We start from the raw sequence: 22,322 nt of genomic DNA on the forward strand, positions 1-22,322 counted from the left end.
TGTCGGCGCGTTCGGCCCCGCCCCTCCCTCCGACCACGCCCCTCCCCGGGCCCCGCCCCCGGGCCCGCCCCCCGGCGCGCGCCGCTTCCTCACACGAGTCCCCGCCCCTCGGGGTTCGCGCAGGGAGTCGGGCCCGGGCCGCCACTGCCACCTCGGCCGCCGCCGCCGGGATTCCCCGCCCCCGCCATGGCCGAGGACCCCTCGGCGGCCGCCTCCTACACCGAGGACGACTTCTACTGCCCCGTCTGCCAGGAGGTGCTCAAGACGCCGGTGCGGACCGCGGCCTGTCAGCACGTGTGAGTGACGCCCCTCCTCCGCGCGCCGCCGGGGGTCGCCTAGGCCCGCACCCGGCGCGGGACCGCCGCCGCGGCCTGACAGGCGCCGAGCTCGCCGCGGCCTGCCCTCCCGCGCGCCGCCCTGCGCGGAGGCCCCGGGCCCGGTCCAGGTCCCGTCCCGGCGGAGCCCGGCCCGCCCGCCGCCCGAGCTCGGCCCTCCTCCTCCGGCTGCGCCGGGCCCCGCACCCCGGGCTGCGGGTCTCCGAACCCCTCGTGGCTGCGCCCCGGGGCAGTGCCCCGGCCTTGCCCGGCGGCGTCTGCAGGCCCGGAGGCCTTCTCGCCTCAGGCCCGGGAGGACCGGCCGGGGCCGGGGTGCCTTTTTGTTTCCTAGCAACGTGGGTGAAGGCGGGCGTCGGTGTCAACACTCGCCCCGGCGCCGGCCCGCCCCGCGCCGAGCCGGCCGCTTCCAGGCGACCCTGCTGCCCGTCCTCCCAGCCCGCAGCGCCCCGCGCGCCTGCCCCGGCCCGGCGCCCCCTCGGAGGCGTCCCGCCTCGTGTCCGGCGCAGAGCCCGGTCGCCCCGGGCTGGTGGGGTGTCTGCCCTCGGCTGTGGGAGGGCCGGGCTTCCGGGTATTGGAGCGGTGGCTCCCCTTTGTGCCACCTCCGGCCCGCTCCTCGCCGGTTCCCGGGGCGGAGAGGAGCCGGCGGTCGGGAAGGAGGCGGGGACCCCGGGGGCGGGAGGGCGCGGAGGGGGATGGCGGGGCGGGGGGGGGGGGGGCGCTCGGACCGGCCGGCCGCGCCCCGCGCTCCCGGGGAACTGGTTCAGTCAACAGCGACCCCCAGGCTCCGCTCCAGACCTGCGGCAGCGGTTCTGGCAGGTGAGGGCTGGGCGCCCTGATTTCCAGGGAGTACGCCAAGCTGTGTGCTTGCAGGGAGCGAGAAGCATCAAACAAGTTCCTAAATACATTGCTTTCTCTCCCTCCTGCCCCCTCTTTTTTTTTTTTTTTTTGGAGAGGGAGGAGTCGTAGTTTTGTAAAGAATGCATTGAATTTTGGGTTCATCAGAAATTTCATGACAGTTGTTTCTTTCACTTAAACTTTTCTTTTCTTTTTTAGTCCGCACCTGAGGATATTTTTTCCCTTGACTCCTAGGGAGAGTGGAAGGAATGGGGAAGAGAGAGGTGAAAGGGAGGGAGGGCGGAGGGGGAGGGAAACAGGGATTGGGAGCCTCCTACCGGGGCTGGGGTCTGGGGCCGAGGTATGAGGTTCGTGCCCTTGACCGGGAATCGAACCCGAGACCCTTGGGTCCGAGGACCGACACGCTAACCACGGAGCTTCTTGATGCCCGTTCTGCTCACCCTGCTCTTCAGTCTTAACTGTACCGCCTACCTTATGCCTGTCCTGTGGTGGTTGTGAGCCAAGAGTCTGTGGCTTTCCACGATAGAAGTACTGCCATTTATGCTTTTGTTGTTTAAGGGAGATGAATGACTGCGAAATGCCTTTATTATTTGGAGCAGCAAATGCAGATGTTAGAAAAATATTTCGAGGTGTCTAGGGCGCAGTGTCTGTTTTTCAGCCTTTAACCTGCCAGTAGTCATGATCATGACTTGATGCCTTTCCTGCTTGTGCTGGCCGTGGGTGGAAGGAAGGGAGGGCGTGCAGGGCAGCGAGAGAGGAAGTGGGTTTTCTCTGGGCGGAATAATTTCAGCTCCCTTCTGGGTTTTTGACCTTAAAGAACTCATTGTGACCTCTAGCTCCCCTCAGGGTTCCAAGCAGTTCTGCTCAAGTCCACTTCCCTTGGGGGGCATTTAAAATCAGACTGAAATTTGACTTGACCTCAAGGCTGAAAAGGAGTTAAGGACCTTTCTCAAATCAAATCCTTGGGCTTGGATGTGATGGGACTAGATATGGAAATGAAATAAATACAGAGCAGATTTTGTTGATGAGAGGAGTGAACACTGTTTTAACACCCTCCTCCATCTCCTCTCTGCCCCCCTCCTCCAAACCCCCAGCAGACACAGTTGTTCCAGGTTCTGGCTGAACAATGAATTGAAGGAAGCAGAAGGGAAAGAGTTTTATTGGAAGGGGTGGTAATGGTGGAACAGTGCCTGATGGATGAAAGGAGTGTTGTGGAGAAATAGGATTATGTTTTAAATAATCTAGATTAAATTCATTTGCTCTTCCCTTTTCACAAAAGACAAACCTGTGCCTTTAAACAAACTTATAGTTAGCCCAGAGTCAGTTTTGGATGGGTGGGTAGTGCGAGATGAAGGGCACTGTGGGTCTGTTAGAAAAGAAAATGTTCTCACTACCATTTCAGTGACAGCAGAGGATTTGCCCGCACTGTTCCAGGCAAAGGAGCAAGTTCCTTATCATAGATTAACTTTACCAAAATGTTGAGTGCTTTCTGTGGGTCGGGTACAGGGGACAGAGTGCTCCTTCCTTTAATAAGGGTCTGATGGAGAAGGCCTGTGATGAATGGGATTGCTGTGAAAGAGGGTCAGGTAGGACGTTTGGTGTGAGCATTGCGAAGGCATCTAACTCAGCCTGTGAGTACAGGGGACACTTCCTGGAGGAAGTAATGCTTTAGGTCAGATTTGGTGTTCCGGGTTGGTTGAATACACCTGGATGAGGTTTCTAGCATATGCAGAGGCCAGCAGGGATTACAGAGGATGACATACTGGACTACAAAGTTTGGCTGAAGCCAACGGATGAGTGTAGTGGAGCTGGAGCTGAGAGAGATTGGCAGGAACTTACTTTGTAAACCAAAACTTTTTCCTGAAGCCATAGAGACCAATTCAATAATTTTGGCAGGGGAGTGGCGTTTCAGTTGTAATAAGTTCTCATTTATTTATTTGTTTTTTGTTTGTTGTATTTGTTTTTAGAAAGAGGGAGAGAGAAACATTGATTTGTTCCACTTATTTATTATTGTTTTTTACTGATTGATTTTTAGAGGGGAACATTCTACTTGTTTATGCATTCATTGGGTGATTTTTTAAAATATGTTTTTATTGATTTTAGAGAGAGATGAAGGGAGAGGGAGCGAGAGAGAAACATTGATCGGCTTCCTCCTGCATAGCCTCTACTGGGGATTGAGCCTGCAACCAGGCATGTGCCCTGACCAGGAATTGAATCCGTCGACCTCTCAGTGCATGGTATGATACTCAACCAACTGAGTCACACTGGCCAGGGCCATTGGTTGATTCTTGTACGTGCTCTGACCAGGGATCGAACCCACAATTTTGGCATATTGGGTCAACCCTATAACCTACTGAACTACCCGACCGGGGCTAGTAAGTTCTCTTTAGTACAGGGTCAGCTTGTAATTGGTGAGAGTAGTTAAAAGGCCATCCATTGCTGTGTCAAAGGGAAATGATTAGAACCTGAATCAAGGTAATGATACTGGGACTAAAGAGATTTCTGACATTTTAAGGATATCTGTAAGATTTGATGAATGTATGTTCGTTAGTTAAGTGTGTGTACGTAGGTCTGGGGAATGAGGCTAAACCTGTGCTATGGATGTTGCTACCGAAAGAGGTATATAAATTAAAAGATAGCAGAGGGCTTAGGTAAAACAAAGTGCTGAAGAATACATTTTAAAATATGGAGTGAAGAAAAGTGCAGTCTGTGAAGGAATGGAAAGGATAGGAAGAAAACCCAGGATGGAATGTGACAGTAGAAATAGAAAAATTATAAGGAAATGGTTTAATATTGCCTAGGTGAGATGTAATATTTTGAAAAGCATGTAAAGTTGAATTAACAATATTGAATGTGAGCCCTGGCTGGTATGCTCAGTGGTTAGAGCATTGGCCAGCGCACCAAAGGGTTGCTGGTTTGATTCCTGGTCAAGGGCACATACCTTGTTTCAGGTTCAATCCCTGGCCAGGGCCTTTTCTTTTCTCTTCTTTCTTTTCTTTTTTTTTTTTTAAATAAATGGATATTCTGACCAGGAATCGAACCGTGACCTCCAGGTTCATAGGTCCAGGCTCAGTCACTGAGCCATGCTTGCTGGGCACTCCAACATTATTGATTGAAAAGTCTCTCTTTCTCCCAGTAAATTGCCTGTGCACCTATTAATCACTTTTGCTGTCTAAGATATATCTTGCCAGTCTTCTTTAAGAAGTTTCAGTATCTACACTAATAACAGTCAAACATGCAAATTGACCATACCTTTGCTACACCTTAAGCCACACCCACCAGCCAATCAGAGCGACTATATGCAAATTAACCCAACCAAGATGGCGGCCGTCAGCCACGGAGCTGGAGCAAGCAGGAGGCTTGGTTGCCCCAATGATGGAGGAAGCCAAGCTTCCCGCTTGCCGCAGCGGGCTCTGAGCTCCACTCAGAGCAACAAAGTTTAAATTATAGAAGGTAAATAAATCCCAGATACCTGCTTTCAGCAGGCCGTGGCCACAGAGCTGGAGAGAGCAGGAGGCTTCCCTCCCGCCCGCCCTGGCCGGCTCTGAGCTCCTCTCAAGGCTACAAGGTTTCAATTATAGAAGGTAAATAAATCCCAGAATAAAAAAGAAAAAAAAAGAGGCTGGGAGCTTCTGTCGCCAGGGGGCTTGGCCAGCCTGAAAACAGCCCTCAGCCCCTCACCCAGACTGGCCAAACCTCCATGGGGTGAGGGTCCCACTGGGGGGGCTTGACCAGCCTGCAAACAGCCATCAGCCCCTCACCCAGGCTGGCCAGGCACCCCAGTGGGGATCCCCACCCTGAAGGGGGTGTGACCAGCTGCAAACAGCAATCAGCCCCTCACCCAGGCTGGCCAGGCACCCAAGTGGGACCCCCACCCTGATCCGGGACACCCTTCAGGGCAAACCAGCTGGCCCCCACCCGTGCACCAGGCCTCTATCCTATATAGTAAAAGGGTAATATGCAAACTGACCCTATGAGCAGAAAGACTGGGAATGACTGGTCACTATGAAACACACTGACCACCAGGGGCAGACGCTCAATGCAGGAGCTGCCCTCTGGTGGTCAGTGCACTCCCACATGGGGGAGCTCTGCTCAGCCACAAGCCAGGCTGATGGCTGCCAGTACAGCAGTGGTGGTGGGAGCCTCTCCTGCCTCCTCAGCAGCGCTAAGGATGTCCGACTGCAGCTTTGGCCTGCTCCCTGCTGGCAAGTGGACATCCCCCGAAGGATGCCAGGCTGCCAGAGGGATGTCTGACTGCCAGCTTGGGCCCGATCCCCCAGGGAGTGGGTCTAAGCCAGCAGGTGGACATCCTCCAAGGGGTCCCAGACTGCAAGAGGGCATAGGCCAGGCTGAGGGACCGCCTCCCCCTCCCCCCCAGTGCACAAATTTTTATGTACTGGGCCTCTAGTCTATTTAATAAAGCCCCTTGTTTTACACTTACTATGTTGTCTATTTTAACTGGAAATGTTTCTTTTTATCTTTACATTTTGAATAAATATAAAGTCCTAAGTTAATTTTAAACCTGATTACTTTTTTTAGTTTCTTATGTGAATCTTTTTTATTATTTTTGGCAATGTCAGTTGTTTATAGCAATGTAATTAATATTTAGAGAGTTTATTGTACAGTTTGTTCAATTTATTGCATGTAAGTTTTTGGTATTTGTTTTTACTATTCAGTGAAAATTAACTCAACATTTAGCTAATATGCAAGGCAAAAGAAAAAAGATGTGTCCCTGAAGGAACACAGTCAATTAACAGTAATTTTCAACTAAATAAATACTTGGCTTTTAGAAAAGTGTGTAAAAGCTTTTTAATATAATTAATTTTTTTTATTGATTTGAGAGAGAGTGACGGAGAAACATTGATGTGTTGTCCCACCTATCCGTGCATTCACTGGTTGCCTTCTATATGTGCCCTGATGGGATTGAACCTGCAACCTTGGTGCATTGGATTGATACTCCACCCGGAGTCAGCTGGCCAACTGAGCCACCCGGAAAAGCTTTTGATCATATATTAAAAATATTTTGGACCAGAATAGATGCTGACTTTTGAAATTTCCTTCATGGTGCTCTTCAGGATAGTTGCTAGCAATATTAACAAAGAAATTTGCAGATTTTACGCGTAGTTTATTTTGAAATATATTGGCTGTGTGTTCTGATATAAAGCAAAATTACATATAGGACAATTGTTTTAAAAGCCAGTTTTGCTTGGTTTGCTAACATTAGATTTAAGATTAAAAAAAACAAAACAGAAGAACTAGCCCTGGCCATGTAGGTAGTTCAGTTGTTTAGAGCAGTGGTCACCAACCTTTCGGACCTCATGGTTTGAGACCACTGGTTTAGAGCATCATCCCCATACACAAAGGTGTTCACTCCCAGGCAGGGCACATATAAGAAGCAACCAATGAATGCATAAATAAGTGGAACAACAAATTGGTTTCTCGCCCCCCGCTTTCTTCCTCCCCCTTTTCTCCCTACTTTCCTCTCTCTCTAAAATCAGGCAATAAAAATGAAACAAAAAAACTATTCCACACCCTTTCTCTTATATCATTGTGCCTGATTTAGGACTTTTGTGTGTATGCTTATAAGTAAAACTTATGAATTTATAAAATTTTTTTATCCCCCCCACCCCCTTAACTTTAAACTTTCAAAATGAATGCATCTGGTAACCAGTATACAGTATTGTTTTGGGTGTGTACATCTGAGTGTAATCTGTAGATGATAACACTAATGCAAACCCTAAGCGTGACAACTGAGAAACTGTTAGACCAATAGGATAGTACAGAGAGGTTTCTGGATACAAGAGCAATAGTTTAGAATATTTAGTGTTTATTAGAATAAAGCTAATAAACATTATGAAGCTTCTATAGGGGAATTTAAGAACTTTATTGAAACACACAAGATAAGAGAGCTGACATATTTATGGACAAAACAGTAAAATTAAGATGTCAGTTCTTCCCCAGATAACTCTAAAAATGCTAATGGAATTGCAGTCAGATCTCAACATAATTTTTTTTTTTTTTAGTAAGACTGAAGATGAGGCTCTAACCCGCTGAGCTACCTGGCCAGGGCTCCACAAGAATTTTTAGAACATGCAATACTGGACTGTTTGGTCAGGGACATTGACCTCTTTTCCCTTGGATTGTCAAATAAAAAAAAGACAACAGCCAATATAACAATAGCCATCGGGTATGAGTGAATCATAATTATGCTTATATTTTTTGTCAGATAAGGAAAAACATTTTTTTTGATACTGCAGAATTTTAGTAATTAGTTTATGTGTGCATGAGATTAAAAAGTTTGAAAATCATAGGTCTACTCTATTATTTCAGTTAGTGTTTTGTTTTGTTCTAATTCTTCTTATGAAAGAATGCAAGCACTGAAACATAATTTAAAAATTTATTATTCAAAGTTTAGAAAACAAACAGTTTTTAAAAATATATATTTTACAGAGAGGAAGGAAGAGGGATAAAGAGTTAGAAATATTGCTGAGAGAGAAACATCAATCAGCTGCCTCCTGCACACCCCTTACTGGGGATGTGCCCGCAACCAAGGTACATGCCCTTAACCAGAATCGAACCTGGGACCCTTCAGTCCTCAGGCCGACGCTCTATCCACTGAGCCAAACCGGTTAGGGCTAAACTTTAAATTTTTAATTTAAAGATTAAACTTGGAAGTGTTGGTTTTTTCACTTTGTGATATTTATACATTTGAAGTTATTAAAGCTTAAAATGGCACTCAGACTTTTGGGACACCTTTCTTCAAGGATTGACAAATTGCTATCCAAGTATGTGGAGCACTCTAACACTGTTATTATTTTTTAAACTAGTTTTTAGTTTGATAACTGGAAAATGGTATCTCAGTATTACTCTGTGGGTTTTTATTTTATTTATTCACTCCTGTTTTTGGTGAATATTTTTAATGTCTTAATAATTGGTAGTCACTTCTAATACTACTTTAAAGGTATTAGCTACTATTTATTGAGCACTTTCCTAAATGTCAAAAACACTGTGATAAGCATTTTACTGCATTACTTTTTTTAATCCTCTGAACAACCCTATCAAATATAGATAATTTTTTATTTTATGATAGGAAATTGATTTTAGAGGGGAAAAGTGACTTGTTCAATGCTATAGTTAGGAAAGTCAGATTCTGTAATCTGTTATTATACTATTACCTCTCAAATTTAGTATAGTTGAGGAAAATTGGTATACTTGAATTTATAGGGGGTTGAGATATAGATGGATTCAGATATAGATGGCAATGTTTTACCTGGTTTTTCTAAAAGCAAATTGATCAAATTTGGTATTTCATTGTGTTAAGGGAGAAGAAATTAAAATTTTAGTAATTTGGTTTCAGTTAGTGTAATGTTGGTTATAGACGGTTAGAGCTGGAAGGGTTCTTAAATATTTTTCAAGTTATGTTCCATTGCACACTGTTGTGGGAAATTTTTATATTTCCTGACCACATAAGTTTGGGCAACACTTATATTTTTCTTAGCAGAAGATATCTTATTGCCGTAGCTGGTTTTGGTTTGGCTCAGTGGATAAGAGTGTTGGCCCGTGTACTGAAGGGTCCCAGGTTTGATTCTTGGTTGCAGGCTCTATCCCCTGCCCTGGTCAGGATGTCTGAGGGAGGCAACCAATCAAATGTGTGTGTGTGTGTGTCTCTCTCTCTGTCTCCCCCTCCCTTCCACTCTCTCTAAAAGTCAATGGAAAAATATCCTCAGGTAAGGATTAAAAAAAAAAAAGATACCTTATTAACTTTGTTTATCCTATAATTTTCCAGATCAATTTGTGTGCTGTTCTGTAGTAGACCTGTTCATTATCCCATGGAACAACATCTTGATATACATCAACTTGAGACAAAAGCGGATATGGCCCATTCTTTCATTTTTATAAGGGCAAGGAAGGCAGTGTGAGATCACAGAGCTACTAAATGATATAATGTTTATTTTTCATGTATTATGTTAAAAAAATTATAAAGCAGACTTGATTGTAGTTTCTTTTATATTCCCATGTAGCCCAGTGATTAGTATTACACTCTGAGAAATACACATACAGTTTTAAAAATTTTGAGATTTATGTACATGTGTATTGCCTCACTTATTTAGCACGAATGCATATCTGCAAGTGCTTGTTTGTGTTTAATTATAGCAATGAAAAGATTGCTTTTTTCTGTAGTTAACATGTCACAACTGTTTGGTTTAGTTTTTGTAGAAAATGTTTCCTGACTGCAATGCGAGAAAGTGGAATACATTGTCCGCTCTGTCGTGGAAATGTGACTAGAAGAGAAAGAGCATGTCCTGAACGGGCCTTAGACCTTGAAAATATCATGAGGAAGTTATCTGGTAGCTGCAGATGTTGTGCAAAACAGGTACAGTAAGTGTGAAATAGCTCTTGCAAGTCAAGTTTCTGTCCTGAAGTTCCTGTCTGAATATTCTTGATGGGTATTGTTTTGAAGGGAAGAAGTCATTTAGATTGGGAATTGGGGTGAAAATGCAAAAAAAAAAAAAAGAGTGATGGCTATTCTATATAATAAAAGCCTAATAAGCTAAGTGTCCAGTCATCTGTTCAACCAGTCCTATATAATAAAGATGTAATATTCAAATGGTCGTTACGCCATGATGTGTAATGACCAACCGCGTAATGACTGGATCATGGATCAGCAGGAGAGTGGGGCAGCAAGTTATGAGGGGGGGGGGGCCTGGGGAGCGGGGGGGGGGAAAGCTACAGGAGGGCGGGGCAGTGGGTGGAGAGCTACTGGAGGGTGGCAATGAGCTACTGGCGAGCTACTGGCACATGGATTCGTGTGCAGGGCTACTAGTCAAAGCATAATATGCTAATGATATGCTAAGGCCACTCAACCGGTCACTGTGATGTGCACTAACCACCAGGGGGCAGACAATCAACCGGTCAACCAGTAGCTATGACGTGCACTGACCACCAGGGGGCAGACAGTTGACCGGTCGACCTGTCGCTATGATGTGCATTGACTACCACAGGGCAGACACTCTGACCAGTAGGTTAGCTTGCTGCTGGGGTTTGGCCAAGTGGGACTGAACGAGACAGGCTGGACACACCCTGGAGCCCTCCTGTGGTCCCTGCCCGGCTGGCCAAACTCCTGCATCCCTCCCCGGCCCTGATCGTGCACCGGTGGGGTCCCTTGGCCTGGCCTGTGCCCTCTCGCAATCTGGGACCCCTCGGGGGATGTTGTAGAGCTGGTTTCGGCCTGATCTCGCAGGCCAGACTGAGGGACCCCGCTGGTGCACGAATTCATGCACTGGGCCTCTAGTAGATTATAAACTTATAGAGAACAGAGACTGAAAGATACAATCTGACTTTGCCATAATTTTTATCATGGCTTCTTTTTCTCAAAGTAATTACTCATTTATTATTTACTAAATAAATTAAATGAGCAAATTGGCATTTAAGTCCTTTAAACCCCATTCTGGTACAAATTCAACCATTAAATAGTTTTTCTGATGGGAGAGGGAAAGAGAGATAGAAACATCAATGAAGAGAAAGAATCATTGATCGGCTTCCTCCTGTGCACCCCCCACTGGGAATCAAGCCTGCAACCTGGGCACATGCCCTTGACTGGAATTGAACCCGGGACCCTTTAGTCCGCAGGCCGATGCTCCAAACTAGCTAGGGCATTATTGCAATTTTGCACATAGAAATGGCCTGATGGATTTAGGTAGTTAAAGAAATCATTAGCAGCACACTTTACTTGTGTATTTATGTGTTTTATATAAGAAATCACAAAATATCTGGCAGAAGACTTTGCCTAAGTTTTTTGGAACAAGTGGGAATGTCAGGTATTGACAAATAACTGGCATTAATTCTCCAATTGGGATTTTAGTGTTCTATCATTTGGAGAGGGGGTGAAATGGTGAAGCCATATCCTATGAATTTATTGCAGCAACTTTTTCAAATAGCTAATACAGTCAGTGAGTAAAACCAGTTGCTATTTCATGCATTCACACAAGTCAGTCTGTGTTTCCATCTCTTTGAGGAAGGTCTTAACTGACAGGGCAATGAAGTAAACCTGGAAAATACACCTGAGAGATTTTTGGCTCTGTTCCTCACTGAGAAACTGAAAAAAGTGTTAACTGAGAAACGTAATTTTTTTAAAGTGCTTTCTAACTCTGCTGAGTTGCAGTAAAGAATAAAGCAATGCCCAATACCCTGAGCCAACCTCGTAGTACTTTCATTTATCTTTTATTAGTAGTATTGTTTTAAGTGTAAAGTTATTTTTTAACTAGAGGCCCAGTGCACGAAATTTGTACACTGGGGGGGGGGGAGGGAGTGGTCCCTCAACTCGGCCTGCCCCTTCTCACAGTCCAGGAGCCCTCAGGGATGTCCTGCCTCTGCCAGAGGCGACTGGCTGATCAGGGAAAGGCACCGCCCGGATCACTCCCTCGCTGCTGCTGCTGCTGCTGCTGCTGCTGCCTCTGGCCTCCCTCTGCAGGAGGTGATCAGAGGAAGGCGATGCCCCCATCACGCCTCTGTTGCTGCCACCGCCACCTGTGAGGCTGCCTGAGCCTCGGGTCTTCATAGCCACTGCGGCTTGCCTGAACCTCGCCCAGCCATCATTGCCTGAGCCTTGGGCCCTTGCAGTGGCAGCGACCATTGGCAGCTTGCCTGAGCCCGGGGCCGACCCAGGGCAAGCGGCAGCCGGCATCCCCAACACTGCAAGTCCCCACCCCTGTCCCCCGACGCTGCAAGTCCCCGCCCACTCGCACCTCCTGCGCACACAGCCTGCTGATCAGTCGTTACTGTGACAGCATCCTGACCAATTTGCATATTACCCTATTAGATAGATATTTTTTGCAGTGAGTTTACAGACTGATGGACTCTTCCCCATTGTTTCACACCTAATGGACAGAAACAATTGAGAATTAAACGATTTACTTAAATAGAACCTCTTGTTTAAATGGGGTATTTAGTTACCTAGTTTTATCTTTTTTTCTCTTTTGACAATATCTCAAATCTTGGTGAGTTCTATTTTAAATAAAAGTCACATTCAATTTTAATAATTTACAGATTAAATTCTATCGCATGAGACATCATTACAAATCTTGTAAGAAGTATCAAGATGAATATGGTGTTTCTGCTATCATTCCAAACTTTCAGATCTCTCAAGATTCAGTAGGGAACAGGTAAGCAATATTTATTCTTAAAGAGAATTTTTTATTGAAATTGTTTTGGGAACTATATGATAAGGCTTGTTTTGTTTGTGTGTCTGTTTAAAGTAAAATGATATGAGAACTATATCATTTGTGTATTCAGAAGTTTGATACATGAAAGATTACATCTGGTAGATCAGCTGATCTGGTACTAGTAAGTTCTTAGTTCTATTTTAGTCTCAATTTTTATTTTATTTTATTTTATTTTTATTATTTTTTTTAACTTAAATTCTTTATCGTTTAAAATATTACATGAGTCTCCTTTTCCCCTCATTGACCTCTCCCTGGTCGCTCCCACCCCCCAGCACATGCCCTCACTCCCTACTGTCTGTGTCCATTGGTTATGCTCATATACATGCATATAAGTCCTTGGGTTGCTCTCTAGCCCCCTCACCCCCTTCCTGTAGGTTGGACAGTCTGTTCAATGTTTCTATGTCTCTGATTCTATTTTTGTTTATCAGTTTATGTTCATAGTCTCAATTTTTTAAAAACTAAGGCGTGGCTTGATTTGTATCTTATTGTCTCAGATTTCTATGCATTAGACATGATATACTTAAGCTTATGTTATTTAAAAATCATTTTAGGAAAATTGACACTTTTTGGATAAAAAATAGACTTGAGAGTTGAAGGCTATTTTCTTTTGCAGCTGAAATTTAAAAACTAGAAAAAAATTCCTTTCAGTAGTGTACAAACTGGAATCTTCTTGTATGCTACCTAATAAATAGAGTTGTTTGAGATTTCTACTCTGACAATTAAATGTCATGTAAAGTGAGACCTGATACAAGTAAATTCTTATTTCTATTTTGTCTCAATTTTTAAAAAACTAGCATTTGGCTTGATTTGTATCATATTGTCTCATATTTCTGTACATTAGACATTTTAGAAAATGTATTTCATATAGAAGAATGGCCAAAATGCCTGTGTGTTTTAAAAAATAGTGATAAATACCTAGTTATCCACAAACCCAGGTCAAAAGCAATTAAACATTTTTTACCACCTTACAATCTCCTTTTGAACCCATGACCATCTGAGTCCCATATGCCCAGAGGTGACCACTGTCCTCTTTTTTGGGTCACTCCCTTTTCTTTCTAGTATTACCACCCCTGTGTGTATCTGTAACAGCGAAGTGTTTAATTTTTAAAAACTCAGTAGCAAGCACACACACATTGTGTAAAGAAAGGCAATATAGGCACTATTATAGAAAGGCCCCAGGGGACAGTATGCCAAGCAGAGTCTCTTCAGATTTTATTTTTAGTAGCAATTCATTTCACATGTTGCTAATTTTTTTACATTTAATTGCTCTACTGCAGTCGGGCTTTTCCCCTACTCTTCAGTTAAAACTGCTATGGTAGTCCGGCCGGTGAGTGTCCCATGAATGAGGAGGTCACCGTTTGATTCCCAGTCGGGCACATGCCCTGAGTTGAGGGCTCAATCCCTGGTAAGGGGTTGTAGGAGGCAGCCGATCGGTGTGTGGGAAATTCAAGTTTTGCTTTTCAGAACTTCCTGGGATTCCCCCCCGCCCCCCTGAATATTTTTAATCCACGGTTGGTTGAATCTGTGGATGCAAAATTCTTGGGTAGAGAGGACTGGCTGTGCTGCTTGTCTTCTTGTAAAAGAAAAATGAAGAGCCAGCTTTTAAGTTGAACAACTCTTAAACCTGTGTGGTACAGTTTTTTGTTCACTAGCTAACTCATTTCTATTTCAACCTTTCTCCTATTGAAAGGCCTTGTTTTTATAAAATTGACCTCATTGATGAATTCTGTAGTGTCCCTGTATGGAATGCCCACGCTTCCCTCAGGGCTTCTCTAATACTGCATATGACACATGTCTCAAGCATGGGGTCTGAATGGGTGTCAGGTAATTCTATGTATTAAATGTTCGAGAGCCTAGTTTCTTTTTGGAAAATGATCATTGAGATATTTTCTTAAACCTACTCTACTTTGGAGGCCACAACCTTAAACCATATCCAGTTACAAATCAGAACGTTTATGAATTTTTGAGTCTATCCCAGCATTCAGATACTTACTAACCTGGATAGAGGTGGAGGTAGTCATAATTTTAAAGTCTAAAGGACCTGGGGAAATGTTATCATGCTGTAGATTGAAGGTAATTATGCCAAATTCTATATTCTCTATACTTTGGTAGCTGCATAAATTAATTTTGAAGGACATAAAGGCACAATAAACTGTCTTATCAGAATTTATTTGAAAAGTAATTAATGCCCTCCTTTTTGTTGTTCAGAACTGTTTGAAGTTCAGGCTTTTACAACAAATATGGACTAGCCTTCTTCATTAGCAGTTCAAGTTAATGAATCTATAATGTGCGTTTTTGCTTGAGGTATTAACTTTACCCCCTTTGCTTCTTAAGTAATAGGAGTGAAACATCTACATCTGATAACATAGAAACGTATCAAGAGAATACAAGGTAAGCTTTTGAAAATCCTGCTACTTTATTAAATAATAGATTTTTAAATTAAAAAATTTTTATTCCGTTAAATCACCAGATACTATGCTAGAACTTAGTAGTTTAGAAATAAATGATGCAGTTGCTGATTTTACGGATCACATTAAATTCGAAGAGTCTAGCTCTCCTCCTCCACCGTGATGATGTCTCTTCCATGCATAGTGTAGGCAGGTTGTCAATATTGAACCGTCCCTTGTTGAAACTCAGAGGCATCACAACCAGTGAATCACCATCCTCAAAATGTTGTGCTTTTTTTTTTTCATGAAAGGATGCTTTTCTTTCTTTTTTTTGGTCTATCATGTTTATTTATTTTTTATTGTTGAAAGTATTAGATGTCCCCTTTTTTTCACCATTGGCCCCTTCTCCCCACAACCCACCCCACTCCACCCCACCCCAGGCCTTCATCACACTATTGTCTGTATCCATGGGTTATGCATATATGCATATAAGTTCTTTGAAATACTGATCATTCTGGTAATTAGTGCTTTTTTGTTTTTCACTTTTTCCTAGGAATTTTGTATTTAGATTCCCAGAGGCTGTGATAGATGAAAGATATTGATGAAAGTTTTTTCAAAATTAAGTTCCTAGATAGGGGCTTCCAAATAGGGCTGCCACCACAGGATATTAAACTTTTCAGGGTACATTCAGTGGCATCTGTTGGCCTCACATGAATGACTAAATTAAATTTTTGGACCTAACTACTCAGTACATGGAACAGCTATGCTTGTTTTTATTTTGGCTTAGAGGCACCATAAAAATATTTACTGAGACATTAACTATACTGTAAACTGAGATTGGGAACATCTGTTGCAGATTATTTATTGAAAACATTTATTTTTTAAAATTAGAGAATCTTTGAATAGTCTATTATAACTTAAAAAAAAAGAAATTTAAGTAATTGACTTAAGAATAGGAGAGCATTATTTCTGTGTTGTGGTTTGTGATTTCAAATTTATACTTCATTTAAAATTGTTTTATAGTTCTGGGCATCCCACCTTTAAGTGTCCCTTGTGTCAAGAATCAAATTTTACCAGACAGCGTTTACTGGATCACTGTAACAGTCATCACCTATTTCAAATAGTTCCTGTGGTGAGTACATATGTTTAAGACAGCCTGCTGCTTAAAGTATGCTGTTCGTTTATTTCACTTCATGTGAACAACAGGGAAGGTAGTTTTAAATTTGGAAGGGGCATTATCAATAAGGTAGATTTTTGTCAACAAAAGATGAAAGGTTTGAAGCAAAATGAGATTTCAGTAACTTATAAAAGAGAGATGCTTATTGTGAGTGTTACATAGGAGAATAGTCTATCTAGAGCAGTGGTCGGCAAACTCATTAGTCAACAGAGCCAAATATCAACAGTACAGCGATTGAAATTTCTTTTTTTTTTTAAATGTATTTTATTGATTTTTTACAGAGAGGAAGGGAGAGAGATAGAGAGTTAGAAACATCGATGAGAGAGAAACATCGATCAGCTGCCTCCTGCACATCTCCTGCTGGGGATGTGCCCGCAACCCAGGTACATGCCCTTGACCGGAATTGAACCTGGGACCTTTCAGTCCGCAGGCCGAGACTCTATCCACTGAGCCAAACCAGTTTTGGCTTGAAATTTCTTTTGAGAGCCAAATTTTTTAAACTTAAACTAGATAGGTAGGTACATTGTTACTAACTTAATTAGGGTACTCCTAAGGCTTAGGAAGAGCCACACTCAAGGGGCCAAAGAGCCGCAGTTTGCCGACCACGGGCCTAGAGAAGAGGGAAGTAATGAGAGTGAACTGGGAACTCACTACCGAGGGGGCAAGACCCAGCTCTGTTGGGGCTGCTCGGTTTCTTGGTCTGTGCCGGATGCAGTCAGCTTAGCCTGGTCAGGTGGGTCTGCTACAGGTGAAAACTACATGTGAGAATAAAGCCACTAGGCGTTTTAAGTGTGGATCCTTGCAGACTCGAGTATGTGAATTCATACAGCCAGGAAAGAAAGGAATCATACTTTCTTTTTGTGCATATATATCCTTTTTATACCATCTTGAGGGTAAGAAAGTGGAGAGACCTTTTTGGTGAGTGAAGGAGATAGAGTGCAGGATTTCAACATTGTGTGTTAGTAACCCTACAACTCCTCATTTGGAACATGAGTTCCACAGGTAAGTGACTTCAGTTGTGGGTGAAGCAGGAGAAACTTGAACTAGAAGAGATACTTCCCTTTCAGTTGTACATTTTGATATAGAAGGAAATGTTATAAATAAAATAAGGATTGTAGATATTTCTAAGCAGTTTTAGTGGATGTACTAGAACAAAAACGTGAAAAACTATGCCTCAGTTAACTATTGAGGCTGTCCATAAGCTCTCTCCTAGTACTAAGGGAGACTTAGCAGGGTCAGTTACTGTTAAATAAACAAATAGAAGTGCCAAAGCTGTCTCCAGGAAAAACCTCCTATTTAAGAGATTTTGTTTTGTATTGCATTACCAAATTTTTATTTGTTTCTACGTTATGTTCAATATAGCATAGACTTGGCTAGAGTTCAATTACTAAAGTTCTTTTTTATTTCATTTCAGTAATCCATTCATTTTTTAAGATGTACTTCATTTAAAACCTTAAGAATACAATTTAAAGTTTACTACCCTTTCATTTTACTTATAAGTGAAATAAAGCTGATAATAATTATATAACAGTTATTGTGTGGCTCAAGTGAGTTTACATACTGGTTAATGATAATTACCATTACAATTAATATTGCTAAAGGCTGGATGTGGTGTTTCTCTCGGAACAGTTGTGTAATTGGGGATTTAAGTAATAGAATGTATAAGATCCTCTTTTCGTTGTGTTCGTGTAGTTTATATTTAAGGTAATTTGGTAGACAAATGATCTAGTCATGGAATTTGGCTTATAGAAATGCTTTTCATGTAGGTGTTTTCAGTTATATAAGCCTGTGTTTTAATACCTTCAATAATTATAATGTTTTATTTTTATTGTTTTTTATTTAAAACATTGTTTCTCATAGACATGTCCCATTTGTGTGTCTCTTCCTTGGGGAGATCCTAGCCAGATTACTAGAAATTTCGTTAGTCATCTAAATCAAAGACATCAGTTTGATTATGGAGAATTTGTGGTAAGTGAATTCTGCGAGATTAAGAAAATACTGTTTAAGTATTAAAGTTAAATTGACTTTCTCAATGTAGACTTGAGTTTTGAGGCAAACTGTTGTATCACATTGGATGGTTACAGAGCAAGTTCTGTTGTTTTTATAATTTAGGTGAATTTTGGTTTGTGGAAGTGGTGAAAAGTTTAATATACTGTCCACCTCCTGTACTAGAGACATAATTAACAGAGGAAGAGCAAAACCTCAGATGAACACAGTGAGTTAGATGAAACTGTCTAGGTACTTGCTAGAGAAGTAAAAGGATATACCGGATGAAGGAGGGTGTGTTTTTCATGAGTGTGAGTGTGTGTGAATCCCATTATGATAGATACATCCAGCATGCGAGACACATTTCTGAGATGGGGGGGCTTAGTTATCAAGTAAAGCCAGTTAAGTTGTACATTTTGGCCTTAGTTGACTGCTTTTACAGGGAGAATGAGGGAAGTTTCATAATGTAAAAATGGATCCCCAAAGCAAAGCATGGGGTTAATTTCTGCCTCCCAAAGGTGTCATCATGATTTTTAAAAAATTAGATGTGGCCTTTGTTTTATTTATTGTGAGATTACATTTTATTCACTTCAGTGAATTAAAACTTTATCTAATTTAACATTAATTCCAACAGAGAATAGCTGATACTGTACTTGTTTTCAAGTGTAGGTAAATGCAGGCATGGGCAATTCTGACAATGGCTGTTACTCTTTTTTTAAAACATTGATTTTGAGGGAGAGAGGAAGGGAGAGAGAGAGACAAACATTGATGTGAGAAAGAAACACTGATGGTTTTCTCCCGTTCACACCCCAGACTGAGCATCGAACCTGCAACCTTTTGGTGTACAGGATGACACTCCAACTGAGCCATACCGGCCAGGGCAAAATTATAGTTATTCTTGATAAATGTTTATTTTGTGGAATTTGCATTTTTAATCATACTATTTCAAAATAACAGTTCAAACATATGTAAAATTTAGGTGTGCTCTTACAATTTTAGCGTTTTTATGAAGTAACTAGAGGCTGGATGCACAAAATTTGTGCAAGAGAAGGCCTTCCTTCCCCCATCTGCTGGCACCAGCCTCCCTCTGGCACCCAGGACCCGGGCTTCCCTTGCAACCCCGGCTTCGTCCAGAGGGACATCCGGTCTAATTAGCATATTATGCTTTTATTATTATGGATTGTAGATTATTCTTAAATTCTCATTGTAAGAAAGGTTACTATGTCTGGAGGTCTGTGTACTTGGAAAAACAAAAACATATTTGGTGAACCACTTTTGATCAATTTGGCAGGTGGTTTTACCTTGCCACAGAAAAATATGTCATTTTAATTACTTGAGATTATCAGTGGAAGCCTATTCTAAAGCAAACCCATAGACATAATTGATAGCAAACAGAATTGTTAAAGTTAAGGATCAGTAGTATAAGATTGAGTGAGCTATAGTTTTTAGCTTCATGTGATGGTTAAGAAACTGTTATTTAACTCTGATTCAATAAATGCTTATTTTTCTAAAATAAATTTATTTTACCTTCAGACATTCTTACTCTTTTCTAGAAATCACACATTTATTGTAGTTCACTCTTAACTGTACTTTGAATTTATGATTTATCATAAGGCACTTTTAATTCTCAACTTTCTCTGCTGATCCTGTTTATCAATTATTCTTAAATAATTATAATTAAACTTTTTTATAATAGTTCATTTATTTAAAAGGATATATGTTGTAACATAAACTTTTTCAACTATGTGTAGTGTGTGTCAGGATGTGTAATATATTGGGCAAAGTATTGAATAGTGGAATATAGTTTTCTATTGATATGTTAATGTTATTGTTTTTTAGGATCTTCAGCTAGATGAGGAAACCCAATATCAAACTGCTGTTGAAGAATCTTTTCAAGTAAACATCTGAAGGCTACAGACATCTGAGCATCTTTGTACCTGCAAGTGCCATCTTTAAGGAGAAAACTAATGCAGTCACCATTTCAATAACTTGATGTGTATATTAATAAAAGTAATTCAGTCTATTGTTTTAGTTTTTAAATTGAAAAATAAAGGTGGGCCATCTGAAAATTTTGTTCTCTTGAAAAGTTAAAAATAAATGTTAGGACATTGTCTTTAAAAGCATTGAAAGGATTATATTTCACTAATGTAATGGTGAAAAGGGAATTCTTGTTGTACTTTATCTTTTTCATATTACACATTCTTGAATTTTTCCTTATGTTGCTTTTGAAATTTGGTGCGGTTTCTCCCAGGGATGCTATTGAACACAGGCAACACAGTAGCAAATGCAGAAACATGTGGTTGATATGAACCTAACAAATCTGAGCCAGTTATCAGAGTTGCAGACGGAGACTTGAAGTGCTAATGAAACAATCCAAAGGAAAAAATTTTAATACAGATTCTAGCTGAAGAATTCAACTCTAAGAACATGGTATTTATATAACATTTAGTATTTTTGAAGACTAGTGAGATTTCTTTAATAATTTTAACTGTTTAAAAAGTAAAAGCTTAATGTAAGGATATTTCCTTCTTTTTTTTTTTTTTGCTATTAGAAGGAACTATCGAGGAAAATTTATTTCTTTGGCGGGCAGTTGCTAATTTCAAATCTTGTTTGTTTGGCTGACTAATTTATAAGCCTAATGCATATTAAGTTGAATTTACAGCTCTTTAGCTTCAGAATTTTTCAATAGCTAGTGTTTCTCATTAGCTAAGATGAAACTTTTATTAGAAACTTTCAGTTGGTGATTCAGTTGTATGTTCTACATATATATTTAAGTGAGAAGTTTGGCTCCATCTCAGTTGAGAAATTCAAGCAAAGCTAAAGATGTATATGTATAATACACACATGCATGCAGGTTATATACAGGATTTCTATTCAGATTTAAAAGTAGATAAGCAATATGGGATTTAAGTGTTTACTTGATTTGATTAACATTTTGTATATCACCACATTTTTAAAAGGCAACAGCCAAATGCTAAGTGGTCTAGTTGGCTGCTGTTACACCTTAAAAATTGAGTTTATACACACACTCAATGACCTGTCCATATGGTGCTCTCTGTGCTCAAGGATAATGCACGACTGAAGTGGTGACACATTTCCCAGCCGCTCTGTTTCACTGCTTGTTGGTCAGACTGGGTTTGTTTGTTCTTGGTATTCACTAATGAGAATCATAAGAGAACTTGTACTAGAAGGCCCAAATCACAGAGGAAACGATGAAGAGTGGATTAGCTGACATTCCATACTAATGTACATTGTTTATGCTTTCTTTAAAAGAATATAAAATTTCCGAAGTCGTTGCTAATATATACATACATTGTATAAAAAGGGATATTTTGGTTTTGTTAAAACCCTTGTTGACTTTTCTACAGTGAACTTTTTTTTTAAACTTGATTTAATAAAAATGTTAATTTTGGAAGTGGATTTTTGTAAAAAGCCTTTCTCAGTCAAACAGTGATGACTTTATGGGTAGTAACAGTCACCAAAAGCCATGCATCTCAATGAACTAATGCCTTTGTCATTCAAAAGAGTGATGCTTACCACGTGCTTGAACATTTTTTCTGCAGTTACATGAGTGTAATTGTAAGAATAGCTGTTAACTCTTTAATAAGAGACTTGACCATAGATTTTTTCTAACTTAAAGCAATAAAGTTAGTACTTTCTTTCAAAATTTAATACTTCCCAGTATGTCAAGTTAAACTATTTTGGGATGTGAGAGCTTGAAAGGAAAGTTGTAGTAGAGATCATCTTGATGAAATTGTGTTTTGAAATTTTGTGGATTAGTTCAATATCACTAATAGTCTCGTGTGTCTTTTATATAAACTTTTTCATAAAGGAAATACTGACTGTATTTGCTATTATCTGGGAACTCTTCAGTATGGAAATGTTTGTTTAAAATCTCCCCTCTTGTCCAGTGGATTAGAAATAAGGATAAGCTTTACAGATTTTCAGTTTAAATTCCTGAAAAGGTTCTTATTTTTAATATGCTTATAACTGAGTCAGGATAAAGGAGGGAAGTTGTATCGATACTCATACCGAAATTCCACACTATCACCTAGGGAAGCGATTTCTTCAACAAATTACCGTTTATGTTGTTAAACAGAGTTTTATTTGAGATGTATTGTTTTATTTTTCAATTAAAAGTGGTTTTCTCCTACTTGTGTGTTTAATTAAAATTTTGTCTAGAGGCAAACATGATAACATTTAATTCTCATAACTCACTCTGCAAGATGTGTAGGAGATAATCTATTATTTTGCACTTAAAAAGTGGTTTGGAGAAAGCTACCACATGCTGATAATGCTTCATGTTGGATTTAACTTTATAAACCTATTTTATCTTTATTTCAAATGTTAATCAACTTAG

At 41.0% G+C, this 22,322-nt stretch overlaps 1 protein-coding gene across 3 annotated transcripts; it reads left to right on the plus strand.

The window, feature by feature from the left end:
• Positions 1 to 89: 89 nt before the first annotated feature.
• RNF138 (ring finger protein 138) lies at positions 90 to 22,115 on the plus strand. 3 transcript variants are annotated; one of them, XM_036322076.1, is made up of 7 exons: positions 90 to 296; positions 9,399 to 9,564; positions 12,237 to 12,352; positions 14,747 to 14,803; positions 15,823 to 15,931; positions 17,837 to 17,944; positions 19,802 to 22,115. In XM_036322076.1, the coding sequence occupies exons 1-7, from the start codon at positions 187 to 189 to the stop codon at positions 19,868 to 19,870; spliced, it is 735 nt and encodes a 244-aa protein (XP_036177969.1). In that variant the 5' UTR covers positions 90 to 186; the 3' UTR covers positions 19,871 to 22,115. The 3 variants fall into 3 exon arrangements, with proteins under 3 accessions (XP_036177969.1, XP_036177970.1, XP_036177972.1); XM_036322079.1 differs by lacking the exon at positions 90 to 296 and adding an exon at positions 1,074 to 1,151; XM_036322077.1 differs by lacking the exon at positions 17,837 to 17,944 and having other exon boundaries at positions 91 to 296.
• Positions 22,116 to 22,322: the final 207 nt, after the last annotated feature.

The sequence above is a fragment of the Myotis myotis genome, unplaced genomic scaffold (assembly GCF_014108235.1).
Source record: "Myotis myotis isolate mMyoMyo1 unplaced genomic scaffold, mMyoMyo1.p scaffold_m19_p_9, whole genome shotgun sequence".
Lineage (NCBI taxonomy): Eukaryota > Metazoa > Chordata > Mammalia > Chiroptera > Vespertilionidae > Myotis > Myotis myotis.